The sequence below is a fragment of the Phyllostomus discolor genome, chromosome 1 (genome assembly GCF_004126475.2).
Source record: "Phyllostomus discolor isolate MPI-MPIP mPhyDis1 chromosome 1, mPhyDis1.pri.v3, whole genome shotgun sequence".
Taxonomy (NCBI): domain Eukaryota; kingdom Metazoa; phylum Chordata; class Mammalia; order Chiroptera; family Phyllostomidae; genus Phyllostomus; species Phyllostomus discolor.
The window spans coordinates 10,908,301-10,923,023 of NC_040903.2; the positions used below are offsets into that span (position 1 = coordinate 10,908,301).

A 14,723-nucleotide genomic window follows, 5' to 3' on the forward strand; every position below is an offset into this window, starting at 1 on the left:
TTTTCTGTTTTGTGGTTGTGTCTATCATTGTACACTTCTGGTATTTGCTTAAATAATTATTCATTAAGATATAGAAGGGAGACAGTCTTTCAAAGTCAGAATTGGAGAAGGAAGAATAGAAGGAGCTCACACCTACCCAACACCTGCAGCGTTGGATGTTCTACACACACGGCATCCTTTGATCTGCTCACTGACCTTTGCCTGCATATTTGGGAAGTCCAGTGCAGAGGCGTAGCTATCTAAAAGTCGGTGGTGTTCTCCAAGAAGCCTTGTCACCGATGGTTTTTACCATGACCCAAGATCTGTCCTCCCATTTGTAGGTTCCAAATCAGACTCTGCCTGCACCTAATTATTACATATGTGGGTGTGTGTGCATTTCTGTAGAAAAGACAATAGTACTTTTTAAACATAAAATCATAAGAGACATTTTTTAAAGATTTATTTATTATTTTTGGAGAAGGAAGAGATGGAGAAAGAGAGAGAGAGAGAAACATCAATGTGCAGTTGCTGGGGGCCATGGCCCGCAACCCAGGGATGTGCCCTGGCTGGGAATCGAACCTGTAATACTTTGGATCGCAGACCTCACTCAATCCACTGAGCTACGCCAGCCAGGAAATCATAAGAGAAATTTAATGAATGGAATGTGTCTCATGCTGGCTTAGACTGCACCCTCTCCCTGGGTCTGAGAGATCCTTTTTCTCTTTCTTAGGCTGGCCAGCCCAGTATCCGATAGGCCGCCTTCCTCCGTAGACAACGATCCTGAAATGAGTCATCTTACAGATGTTCTCAACATCTTTCTCTAAGGTCATATTTCATCTGTAATGAAGCCATAGACACTCACCTCAGATGCCTGAAGGGCTGGCAGCCTCTGTTTGCCATTTTAAAAAAGATGAGGCTCTTTATTCTTGCCCCTTGACCCTTGGACAAAGACAGTGGGGGAGGATTGAATGTGGGAGGGGGGTCGGCAAGGCAGGGTAGAGCACTGGGGGGAAAATGAGGACAACTGTAATTGAATAACAATAAAAAAACTAGAAAAAGGAAAAAGATGAGGCTCAAAACAGTTAAAAAATCTTTTTTTTAGAACATAGGGTTATAGCTTTGCGTTGTGTTTTTCTTTCTTTTTTTAAGACTTTATTTATTTATTTTTAGAGAGGGGAAGGGAGGGAGAAAGAGAGAGAGAGAGAAACATCAATGTGTGGTTGCCTCTCATGTGGCTCCCACTGGGGACGTGGCCCACAACCCAGGCATGTGCCCTGACTGGGAATTGAACCTGTGATGCTTTGGTTCGCAGCCTGAGCTCAATCCACTGAGCTACGCCAGCCAGGGCAAGAAATCTTGTAAAACCAAAATTCTTCCATTGTGAAGTGGCTAAACTGTCCATCATATTACATTTACTTGACTCCAAAGTTCATGTTCCTTCTTGTATCTAGCTGCCCAAGGAAGGTAGACATGGCTTAGCTTATTGGGACAGAGTGAAGGAGGGTAATTGAAAAAATCACAAGAGGCTGAATGATTAGTCAGAAGAACGGGACATGGGAAACTCTAAGACACTGACATGTCAAGAGAACAACATAGAAGGAGTATAGAGAAAGACGGGGCAGTCGGGTGCAGGCATGTGTGCAAACCTGAGAGTTGTTTCCTATGACTTTGCATCTAGAACTACCACATGCCACCTTTCTTACTCTCTGTTCAGTATTCTGATATGTCCGTGGATTTAGTCTGCACGGAACTTCTGACACTTATCAAACCACTCTATTAGACTGCAAGTTTAAGGAGGGCAGGACCGTGTCTCTTTCCTTGCTGTGTCTGCCCCAACGCATAACAGAGTGTAGGTAGGAGAATGACAGTGGTGGAGACAGCCAGAGAGGGTTGGGGAACAGCCTGGAAAGTCTCTAAGCTTCCATTCTTCACAGTGGAAGCCATGTATATATTTTTTTCTATCTTTTTTAGTCCAAATACCTTTGCCATATTTTTTTGGTCTGTCTCATATGACATAGGAATTTGGACTAATGAAGATAGGGAGGGGAATAGAATGTGTAATATAAAGAGGAATTAAATTTAAAAGAAAGAAGCCGTTGCTACTACTTTGCTGCTTTGAACTCTGCTTGTCGAAACCTTGCTATCATGCGTGTGGAATACCAGAGGCAAGCCCGTGTGTGATGGGGCCCACGGCAACAAAATCGTTCACAGCAAATTGGTTCTCTATGTATCAAATCCTTGGAATTAATTTCTTAACTCGTGTTTTGAGGTATAAAGTTTCAAATACAATGATGGATTGCTCTAAAGTAGACATTTAGTTTGCTTCAATCCACTTATAGATTTCCTGTGGCATATCACCTATTCAAACCACTCTAGAGAAATTCCATAAATCATGGAGAATGGTTAGTAAGAACATACGTTGTAACCATTTAGGATGTCTCTATCGCTCTTAACGACTACTGCCTTTGCTCTTGGTTGCCTTTTTCAGGGCTCTGAAGCTGGGAGCCACACAAATCTCTCTTTGACTTGTTTGAGAGAAGACCGGCAGGGGAAAGTTGGAATTACGGGAGGAGAAAGGGTTGGGGCAATGATGTGAGAACACTGAGTGTGTCTCAATGTTTTCTAAGAGGGATTGCAAATTCTAAGAAATTAGAATACTTTTTTTTTCAGACATGCTGTTCAAGTAAGCATAATGGGAAGGAAACCCTTCACTGTGCAAACTCACTGAACTACTCTTACTCTGCCAGTACTAAAAATGGCTGAAAGGGGGTCCATGATGGTGGAGCTGGATCCGAGGTGTGGGAGCACTTTTGTTCCTTTTGTCTCTTCTGGGCCACGTACATGCAGACGTGTAAAGAAGCGAAAGGGGGAATATTTCTTCATGCTATCTCCAATTACAACCTCCATTTATGATACTGAGTATAATTTTTAAAACATGCATCATTTTCTTTATTTTTTTCTGTTTAAACAAACACTCTTCCCATACATGTTTAACCCTTTCTGCATGTTATTTCTGAATTTGCCCCTTCCGGAATTTTGAACTCTTAATTGTATTAAATTCTAGACTCTCGATATTTTTTTTTCACCTCTTTCCATCCCCCCCTGAGTGCCTGCTCTGCACCAGGCATTATAGTTGAAAGGACACAGTTCCAGCCTTCAAAACGTTTCCACTGCAGAGAATGGAAGTTTTACATAGATAGAATGCTTTGAGACGAAATGATAAGGAATAAATTCATATGCACAGGGAACACAGAGGGAGGAGCCCCCTGGTTCACCCGGGAGAATCAAGGAACTGTCGGGAAGAAGGATGTGTTTTGCAGGCACAGAAAAAGAACATATGCAAAATCTCAGTGAAGTGAGAGGAGTATATCTTTGAGAAATTAATAGTTTTTAAAAGCTAGACCATAAAGCAGAAGTCTAATCCTGAAGAATGAAAGTGGAGGAAGAAGGAAAAGTTTTGGGCAGGGTAGTAGCATTATTTGATTTGTTAGCTAGAAAATTCACTGGACATGGAGCAGAGAGGGGCTTGTAGAAAAGGAAATCATGAGGAATGAGATGGCAGCAGTCTCTCCAAGGCATGATGAAGGCGGGCTTAGCAGCTGGTCATCATGGCGGGTGATTCCAAGAAGTGACCCTTGTGCTGTTACGGTCTTTTGCTAAAATCTTCTCCAGGAAAAAGGGGGCACCATTAGATGTACAGGAAGGCCTGGGTGGACTGCAGCATAAACATAAAGGCAGCTGGGGCACAGTCAAATGATTACTCATTCTTCCATGAGTCATTTTTAGTAATTAATTCATAGATTTATGGTTATATAATCAACTGGAAAGATTAAGCTGAAAATTTATGTAGTTCAAATTCCACTAGCAATCACACTGTTATCTTCATTTTGGGAAAAAGATGATGGATAACTTGGACAATAACTCAGTGCAGAGTTGTGGGGAATGCAAATTGCTACCCACTCCTTGCGTAATACTTTCAAATAAGTGAGGTGTAAAGATAATTTGCATAATGTTTTTAAAACTCAAATTGTTACCCAGTGGGGGACTTTGCTTAGTGCCTGACTCACAGTAAGTGGTCACAAGGTTTCAGATATTAAGGAAAAACAAGCAAAAGAAAAATGTTTTTCTTTCCTAGATTGTGAAAGAAAAGTTATATTGGAAAACAGTGTTATTTGGCATTGTGTGTCTACCCTCTGTCCCTCTGAAATCAGTGAGCCCTGTGCCTCTGAGTTCCCCTTTCAGTCTAAACCAGGTGATTGTGTGCATCGAGTGTATCTTCGTATTTGACTAGGCATCCACACGAATGCACGCATGACAATTTTAACACTTGAAATGTCACTGCCTGAAACATGAGCACGATAGGAACACACACTTATTTTTGTCTTGCTCTAAAAGCTTAAAGACCAAATGGAAAAGGAGTCAATGCTACTATGAAAACCTCAATTGAGTTCACACTCAGGGGAATGTACCTTAGAATGACATCAGAAGATATAAAATGAGATGAAGGAAATGGACAATCTTCAGGAGTAAGTCATGCCAAGGAATGAATGGCTGGTGATGAGTATGGGCATCGTCCTCAGGCGAAAATGCTAGTATATGCAAAGTATGTCCCCCTCGAGGCCCATATTCACTCAGCTGCTGAAGATATTTATTAAACTTACCATGTTCAGGAGATTGCAGTTACTTAACAGAAATAATATTCCAGTCTAAAAGAATTCTGGTTCATTTTATGTGGAGATATATGAAGGATTTCAATGGCATTTACTACTAATGTTAGAAGTAGCACTCCAGAAAGAAGAAGTCCTCACTTTAGAATTATTATATAATAGGCAAGAGAGTCCCTGAAGTCAGAGAAATGCTGCTGCTTCCTCCTTTTCCAATGCCGCTCTGGCGTTCCTGAGGACGGGGATGTTTGGCTGCACGGGGCAGTCCAGGATTCAGAAGCTAGAGCCATTGCACGCACCCCCTTCACTCCGCTACCTCTATGTTCTGCTCCCTGGCAGCTGTGTTTGCCATTTACAGTAAGCGCAGATGGGGAAATTGCAGAGAGCTGGCAGCTTTATGGCCGTACATAATCAGCATCTGGGCCGCGTGTTACAGATACAGTCAGTCCCGTCGCATACTTCACTGGTGCTGTGAGAGCTTCCTTGAGTTTCTAAGACACTTTCCAAACGAGAGAAAATGCTCTACTTTAACCGTGCTGATCGCGGGAATTGCAACCATATATATACTTTTGCAGCCTCCATGTGAATGATGTATGTGTATATGTGTTTAATGTGTAGTATATGCAATTCTGCACTGCTCATTTGTTTTAAAACATATTTTGGAACCATGTATATTATTTCATACTGGAGATCAAATCGTATCAGATTTATTCATTTATATAATCTCTGTGTATGTGTGTGACTAGATATTTTATTATATAATGCTAAATATTATATGTATGATTATATATACACTTATATTACCATATTTTTATTCTTTTCCATTTTTGTGCAAAAAAACATACTATATATTTTTTCTACATCTCACAATTTTTACCAAAACATTTATAGTAGGTTTTGTTTTCCTCATTTTTCATAAAGAGAAACTGAGATACAGAGAAGCAAAGTAACTTTATGAGGCCCTGAAAACAGATCAGTAGCAAAACCAGAATTTAATCCAACTCTATATAAGTGTTTAATTGCTAAGTTATACATTTTTTAAAGATTTTATTTATTTATTTTTAAAGAGGGAAGGGAGGGGGAGAGAAGAGAGAGAGAGAGAAACATCAATGTGTGGTTGCTGGGGGTCATGGCCTGCAAGCCAGGCGTGTACCCTGACTGGGAATCGAACCTGCAACACTTTCGTTCACAGCCCGCGCTCAATCCACTACATTTTTGTTTTTATGTATACACACATACAAAATATTAATACTAATATCTCTTGAGGGCTGCTTTGGCTTTGGTGTGTAGATGTTATTTTGTTTGTTTTGTTAAAATAATTTAATTTGAAAGACACTGAGAATAATGCTGAGAATGGAACACTAGTGAGCTGAAAGTGTCATTAAGATAATTTAATCTCATAAATGGCTTCAAGACTAGTCAGAGTTTTCTCATTGCCCAACTACACTGTGTTGTATGCTCTGCTGATGTAGGATGTGATTGTTTTCTAGTTCCTATAATCTGAAATAGGCACCAGAAAGCGATATTGGTTTCAGCTCATTGTTTAGGAACTCTAGAAGTGTGAAGACATGTTTGATTTATTTTTTAAAATCAGTAATTAATGAATAAGAGAAAAAGTATTGGGGGAGTGAGGAGGAAAGGTCTTTACTGATTAAACATACTTTGGAATTTTTGGACTGGAGCAGTTAGAAAACTGTCTCCATTTTCTTATCTCATTGAACGTCTAACTAAAATTCACTTATGGTTTTGATGAAGGAGTGACAGCAAATGGCTTTTATGTAAACCAGATAGACGGACGAATGGATAGAAACATGGGTGAATGGATATATACATGGATGGATGGATGGATGGATGGATGGATGGACAGACAGATCAATAGACCGATAGATAGGATGATTGATAGATGACATCTAGATGGATATTGATACACACACATATACTCAGTGATGAAATGTTTTAGAATTGTTCACATGCATTCTGTAGAGTAAAAGGAAAAAGGTAAGTTTCTGGCTACTGTTATATTTTTAAAAAGGCTTTCTTATAGTGTGTGGCTTATAGAATTTTCTCTCTCCCTATTCAGTTTGCTAAATTTATTTTTACTCTGAAATTCAAAATACTGAATTTTCTTTCTATGAAGGACTAGCATTAGGAAGTCTCTTAATTATGGTGGATTTTATCCATAGCATGAAAATATATTTTAGTTATTACACTATCTGCTTTTGTAACTGTGAATGTTTTTAATTAGATTTTTCATGGAGCAATGGATTCCTATTTATACTCTATAAAAGTCAGTAGATTCTATGCTATTAAAATAGAAGATGAGAAGAGCAAAGATGGAAAATGTACATTTCATTAGCTTTTTTTAAACCTTCACCTGAAAACTCTTATTTCTCTTTATTTACTTATAATCTGGTTTAAATATTTTTTCCTGTGTCATAGGAGTAAGGATACCATTTAAGATGTGTGTGGTTTGTAATTTATAAAATGTATTCTGGTTTTCTTATTTTCAAGGACCTGAAATTTATGAAAAGCAATTACACGAACTAGTTCTGCTTTACTGTTAAAAGAAATCTGCTAGTAACTAAGAATTTTTACATATTTTGTAGATAAACTTGAATGTGTCTTTAACGTGAGCAGAATCATTTTTGTTTTTTAGAGGAGAACTATGACAGTGCAGGTAATAAGGACTGGATTTTACCTTTTTGTAAGAGAGGAAGGGCCAGAAACTTGAGGAATAACTCAATTTAGGGGCTTAGAAAGCAAAGTCATACATTTAGAAAAAGGAAAGTGGGAGTGAGAATCAAGGGAATATAGTATCCCATCCAAGGAAAAAAGAACTGTTGGCGATACCAAACACTGCGTGCGGTTCCAGAGCCAAGGCCAAGGCCACTGAGGGAGCCCGCTACGTTCAGACATAAGGAGGTCAGAGGCGAACCCCTGAGACAGTTGAGGAAAACGCTGTCCTGTGAAAGGGCTTGGAATCAGAAAAGACCGATGCTTAAGCAATTTGACTTAACCTCTCAGGGATATTTTGTTTGTTTTGATTTGATGTTTATTAATCAATAACATTTAAAGCACTACCAACACTCAATAAAAATGAACCAATGTATTTGACACACATAATCAATAATATATAGATATATTCTCCTATTCATCCATAAATACATAAGTAGATATACTATTTATTTATATGTATATAATTTTTTTCAATCCAAGCAGGAAAGTGGAGCTCAGGCCAAGTATTTCAGTAGAAGGATTCACTATGAGGAATGAATGAAACAGTGGCAGAATGTGACGTGGAAGTCAGAAAGCTGTGCCCACCCCTGGGGCTGGAATGACCTAAGAAGAACGTGATGTTGCACTAAGTCAGGAGGTGGCCACAGCCAGAGCTGAAATGAGTGAGGGAGGAGACCATTGCTGAGGACCTCCCCCAAGGGGAGAATATTCGGTCTTCTCCCCTCTTCCCACCTGCAGGCTCCCACCAGTGCCTCCCACTGGCTGAGCTTCACAAAAACCAGAAGGAAAGTGTGCTGGGGCTCCTGGTTCCCAGAAGTCAGCTCTCTGGGACACAGAGCAGAGGAGAAGAGAGGAAGGGGCTAGGAAATGTTTATTAGATGTTTACATGGATAGGCATGAGGCTGAGGGGCAACATGGTTTGATGGACTAACATGTTTACCAAAACACTTAATGAAATCTGTTTCTTTGTTTCTTTCATAACTAAGTGGGTAAATCGTGTCCTTGTCTGAGAGCAGAACCATGGAGTAGAAAATATGAGAGTTATTTTCAACTCTCTGGTTTTCATGCATCATAAAAATACTGCAGCTGTGCTCGGGTGCACTTTGCTGCGGTAGTGTTCACGTGAAATGTGCACGTGGAGAATCAGTGGAGTCCAGACCGCCTCACTGAAAATCCCTGTAGCACTTACAGATTCAGAGTCTGAGATTTTGCTTCATAGGAAGCTTCAGAGGTAATTGTCAGCATTTAACCATTATTTTTGTTCAACCTATAATACACTTTCTGTACAGGGCACCGAAAGTTTATAAGGTTTAATATTCAGCCGTAATCTCCTTTGTGGAAGGGTCATAATGATCTCTAAAACATGTTACATAGCTATGCAGTGTTAACTGTACCTTTCTCTTAACTGGAATTGAGGTTATTAAAATGTGCCCGCAAATTTGTTTCTCACAGGTGCTTTCTCTATTGTACAAAGTGGTCTTTTATTAATTGTTCACACTATTAACAGATGTCCTTGTTTTGAACCCCCCCGCCCCCCACCCCAGCCTTCAGTACATTGCAGTCCGTGTCCATGGGCTGTGCGTGTGTGCATGTATGTTCTTGGGTGATCTCTTCAGTCCCCCCTCCCCCTCTGGGATCTCTCAGCCTGCTCCATGCCTCTGATCCTGTTTTGTTTTGTCACTTAATTGTGTTCATTAGATTCCACACGGAAGTGAGATCATATTTAATGGACATGGGATGCCTAAAACCTGGGATTTTTTTAATTGTCTTTTATCATTGCCTTGTTTTTATTCCTAATCATGCTCCACATTCAAGGCACAGAACAATTGGCTTTAGTGGTCGTTTTCGAGAAAAATAAATAGTGCTCATGAACTGCATCAACCTTTCTTCTCGACATGAATCCTGGGCTTGCAGTAGACATCTCTGAGAGCTCATGTTTCCGTCTAAAAGATGAATTTTTTTATTGCAGACGTCTGGAACAGAACTCAATCAAGGTCATCCCTCCTGGAGCTTTCTCACCATATAAAAAGCTCAGAAGAATGTGAGTGAATAATATTCTGAAATATATGTACATTTTAAAAATTGTATGCGTCATGATCCTGCAAAGACACCCATTTAAGTATGAATATTTAGGTATTTGACAGCTTAAATATTAAGTAATATGACTATTTGATTGCTGGTTCTATAATATTGTAATATTAGTAGATAAACCATGCAATATGTTAAAGGTTCTCTGCAGTTTAACGTATTGATTCAGACCAGTCTGAATGCATGTGTTTGAATATAGTATATAGTCAAGTCTTAGATGTTCTATTTTCTTTTTTTTTGTGGTTGTTGTTGTTCAATTACAGTTGTCCCCATTTCCCCCCCATTACTCTCCTCCACCCCCAACCCCCACATTCATTCCCACCCCCCCTTGTAGGTGAGATCATTGAATAACTTAAGAAATGAGTCAATAGTTGGTTTAAAAAGATGGTTTTATTTTAATTTAGGACACTTCAGATATTTTATGTTACAGATTTCACACATATTGACAGGTGCAACATCGACCCACAAAGGCAGTGAATAGCTTTCTCCGGAGGTAGATCTCACTGGCGCTCTATTTCATTTAACCTAACCCTCTTTCTGACCTTAGCGACCTGAGCAACAACCAGATCTCCGAACTGGCACCGGATGCTTTCCAAGGGCTGCGCTCCCTGAACTCACTGTGAGTATCCCCATGGCATGGAAGGAAGGTGCAGTACATGACCAACTGTGGCTCTGTGTTTCGATTTGGAGTTTTACAATACGCTCCTTGAAGTTTTTGTATCATGGATTACTGATAACATTAGCTATTAATAATCATCAATGAACTCCATTGGTTTCCTTGAGGAATGCTCCCTGTCCCGAAAATCAGCCAGTTTTAGGGGTATATATTTTAGGACTTGATAATTTTGCTGTTCAGAGAGCAAGAGTAAGAGTCCCTTTTTTTGGATCATGTTTTCAGTTTCTGAAATAAAAGGGAAATGTTTATTTGGGAATGTTCTGGTCAATGTTGTATTTATCATTCTTAAGCCGACAGCTGCCATCTCTGGGGGCAATATCAGCCCCCTTTAGAAGGAAGCTGGGGGAGGGGCATCGTGCAGGGAACAATGGAAGATGACCACTGAGAGGCCCCCTCAACTCCCTGCTTTATCCTCTTTAAGTCTTCCCAGAAGGAGCCAGCTTTCATCTCCCACAGTACGCAGATAAGAAAGCTTTACAGCTTTTCATGTCAAAGGGCGTTCAGGGAGATAGCTATGTAAAGTGGCTCTAAAAGAAATGGGTAAACACTGTCATTCCTTCTTGTAAAAACTTTCAGAAGTCCATCAAGTAAAGTGACCTTTATTTCAGATTTTAACTTTAAAGTTTGAAAGTTTGAAAGCGGCACGTATTGTCCAAGAATTGATGCTTAGGGGAGGGTTCCTATTGATGTAAACTACTGTGGAGCCCTTCTGAACTTCAGACGTCATGGGTACCAGTGAGCATTCCAGGGCACCCAGGTGCAGGAGGCAGATAAACACCCGGAGTTTATATAACAATTTACCCTTGCTCGTACCAATGGGAGAACGAGACAGATGCACGCATCTGGGCTCAGGGGTATTCAGGTTGCTGGGCTGATCTGCTCAGAAAAATACAATTTGCTTTGAAGAAAGAGAATTAAAAACTATCACTTCAGCAGTATCTGCTTAGGTTCATTGTTGGTTTTTTGTGTTTTCTTGTTTGTTTTGGGATTTGTTGTTTGTTTGTTTTACTACAGGAAGTCCAAGGTTAGGGGTACAACTGTTGGCAGAAAATGTGAAGTCTAGTCATGTATTGTACTCACAGTGGGCTGTCAGATTCTAAAATAACAGTGTAATGTGAGACTCAGTTAAATCGCCCACACTGTCCATAAACCAGCATGTATACTGTGGGCAATAATGCTATCCAAAGTAAAGATAGACGACAGCCCCCAGCCATGTAAAAGGACAGAGCAACATACCAATTCCTGCTCCTTCGAGTGTCTGTGCCTCCGGGGTGATGAATGAATGTCAAAAGAGAGAGACCAGGTTGGAGAATTCTTACTAAGTTGCGTGTGCTTCCGTTGCCCTGTCTCTAAAGTGGGGACAAGATTACTCCCCTGCCGGCTGTGTTAAAGCTGAGAAGGAATCAAGAGATCACAGATATGGCCTTGGCGGATTCTTCTGATACGTACCAATTTGTATGTTTCTGGATTTTAATGAACCCAGAGAATTCTTAGGCCCTAAATCCTCAGCATAAATTTTTTGCTCTTTTCCCATTTTTTATTAGCCCCTTGCAAACGATTGTAGTTCATTTTTTCTATTTACATCTCCTCTCTAACGTGCTCCCCAATTCCACAGAGGACTTTAGTGAAAGACTGTGGTATTTTTGATTCTGATGGCTGTGTTTACACTTCCTACAGTGTCTTCTTGGGCCCCTGTTAACTCTCCTGCTCAGTATCTGGCATTTTACCACGGGTTCCCAATGAAAATGAAACTGCACCAACCTATACTGTCTTTAAACTTGCTTACTGTGTGAATTCTCAGATATACATAATTTTGGGGGGGGGGGGATATGCACAATTTTTAATTTATAAGTATAGCTCTCTAGCATATGTTTAGATAATAAAGCCTGCCCTCAACACTTTTTACGTGATAGCCATCTTAACGGGATTCTATTTCGGATATTTTTGTGTTAGTAGGAGTTCTGGCTTCCCACAGGGCAGGAGAATTCAAAGCCTGGCCCCCACTGCGACTGTGCCCTGCCATCCTAGGTAGTGTCCTACTGTCCTAGAGTTGAAACCCACAACAGTGGAACTGGGTGCAGAATTCCCAGCCTGCCTTCTACAGCGAGAAAGGTGGCCTTAAGATTTTACTATTGTTCCAAAAGACTGTAAACAGCTCCCCACCAGCTTAGTTGAACACTGTGTGTAGAATGCTGAATGTAAGTCACTTCTCATCACTGGGCTTTGGATTTTTGACACTTTAACTTCTTTTTCGTAACTATCATGTTGATCTTACTGCATGTAAGAAAAAGGTGCCTAGCCCTGGGATTGCTATAGATATCTCATTCCCATCCCGTTTAGTGTTTCTGTATTACAATATTTTCATGATTTTTCATGGGATCCGTACACCCAGCGTCATCTAAACAGGTGGATTTTCTTTGTCCTTGTGTGGTCTGCTTTTTCTCCCCTGTACCGAATTGTCTCATTTGCAATAGACATCTATTTTTTAAACCTGATCTTATAGAAAACAATGATTTGTTGGAAAAAAATAGTTTCACAATGCAAATGTGACACACCTCCTAGCTAGTTCTTTCCTGCTGAGCCTACTTTTGAAGCAAAAGTCTCAAATAAACAACCTACCAAATTATTTTCCCCTAAATCCTTATATAGGTTTCCCACTATTTATATGCATTATATTTCCTTTTTACTTCTCAGTGGGATCCAAATATAAAACTCTTTCAGTATTCAAAATAGTTCTTTTGGGTTGCTCTTTGACACCATACCCTACTTATATCAGTGCCTGAGACACAAAAATGATACATATTCAAAAAATAACAGTTGGGTTCAGTGTAGTTGGGCATTGAGCTTAGAACCTAGCTATGTCCCGACACACGGTGAGTGTGCAGTATCTGTTGCTGAATGACAGTGAGTTGACTATCCTGAACCAATACCGTGGTAAGCTCATTTGTGCACCTAAAGCCTCCTCTTTTCTTACTCTTGACCTTGAAACACATTAATTCCTGCCTTATCGTTTCTAAGTTCTTTTACTTTCTTGACCCTGACACCACAGATTTCTCTTTTTTCTTATTTGATTTTTAAAATTGTTTCTTTGGTAATTGATTTACCTTTTAAAAATCTATATTCTACAGAAATGAATTTCTGTTTTATACGATGTACCTGTACCACAGGGATCCATACAAATTTAAAGTGTGTTTACACAATGTAGCACCCAGGTTTATTTATTTCCTTGAGAATTTTCTTCAATTTCGTAATATATCCAACCTCTCACTGACATCTTAAAAGGGAAGTTTTCCCCTCACTCTTATTTATCTCTTGTGTATTGTTATTTGCCTCCTTTCAGCCAGAAGTCGTGTACTGCCGCCCACCACACATATTAATTATTTAGACTCTCGTTTCAATTTTCCTTATGGATGTATTATCACATCCATTTATTTATTTTTGAAAATATTTATTCTTATTTTTTAAAGTAATATATGTTCATTGGAGAGAATGTAAAAAAACACAAGAAAAAATATATTCGAATTCAAATACACTCTGGATGTCAAATCACTTGCCATTATAAGATTTTCCACTTTTGGGTAGTGGGGGTGTATATATGTGTACATGTACACACACACACACACACACACGTATATACATACAAAATTAAAATTATGTTGTAATTTAGTTCTTTATATTATGCTTTGAAAAATTTAATTAAATTTATTGGGTTGACATTGGTAATAAAATAATATGGGTTTGAATGCACAATTCTCTGATACATCACCTGTATGTTGCATTGTGCGATTACCACCCAAAGTCAAATCTCCTTTCATCTCCACGCACTTGATCCCCTTTACTCTTTACTATCTACCCCCGGCCCCTTTCCCTCTTGTAACCACCATACTGTTAATATGTCTATGAGTTGCTGTTTGTTTTTCTTATTTGTTCATTTGTTATCTTCAGTTTTATATGCCACATATGAGTGAACTCACATGATTCTTGACAATTTCTGATTTATTTCACCTAGCATGATATTCTCAAGACCCATCCATATTTTCACAAATGGCAATATTTCATCTTTTTGTTTGGCTGAGTACTATTCCTTGTATAAAGGTACCACCTCTTCTTTATCCAATCATCTCTTGAAAGACACTCTAGTTGTTTCTATGTCTTGGCCACTGTGGATAATGCTGCAATGAACATAGGAGTGCATATATCTTTGCAAATAAATATTTTCAAACTTTTCTAGTAGATATCCAGGAAAGGGATTGCTGGATCATATGGTAACACTATTCTTAACTTTTTGAGGAACCGCCACACTGATTTCCTTAGGGGCTGTACCAGGTTCCATTCCCACCAGCAGTGCATGAGGGCTCCCTTTTCTCCACAACCTCTCTGACACTTGTTATTGCCTGTTTTGTTGATAATAGGCATTTTAACAGGTGTGAGGTGGTACCTCAGTGTAGCTTTGAGTTGCATTTCCCTGACAGCTAGTGAAATTGAGCATATTTTCATGTGTCTATTGGCCATTTATATGTATTCTTGACAGAAGTGTCAGCTATTTTTAATTGGATTTTTTTGTTATTGCTGAGTTGTAT

At 39.3% G+C, this 14,723-nt stretch overlaps 1 protein-coding gene across 13 annotated transcripts in view; it reads left to right on the top strand.

The window, feature by feature from the left end:
* The window catches only part of SLIT2 (slit guidance ligand 2), a 329,343-nt gene that overhangs the window by 221,044 nt on the left and 93,576 nt on the right, over nt 1-14,723 (top strand). For all 13 annotated transcript variants that reach the window (XM_036019209.1, XM_036019239.1, XM_036019222.1 and 10 more), the window contains 2 exons: nt 9,349-9,420; nt 10,015-10,086. In XM_036019209.1, coding sequence (XP_035875102.1) covers nt 9,349-9,420; nt 10,015-10,086 — 144 coding nt within the window. The remainder of the gene's footprint in view (nt 1-9,348; nt 9,421-10,014; nt 10,087-14,723) is intronic.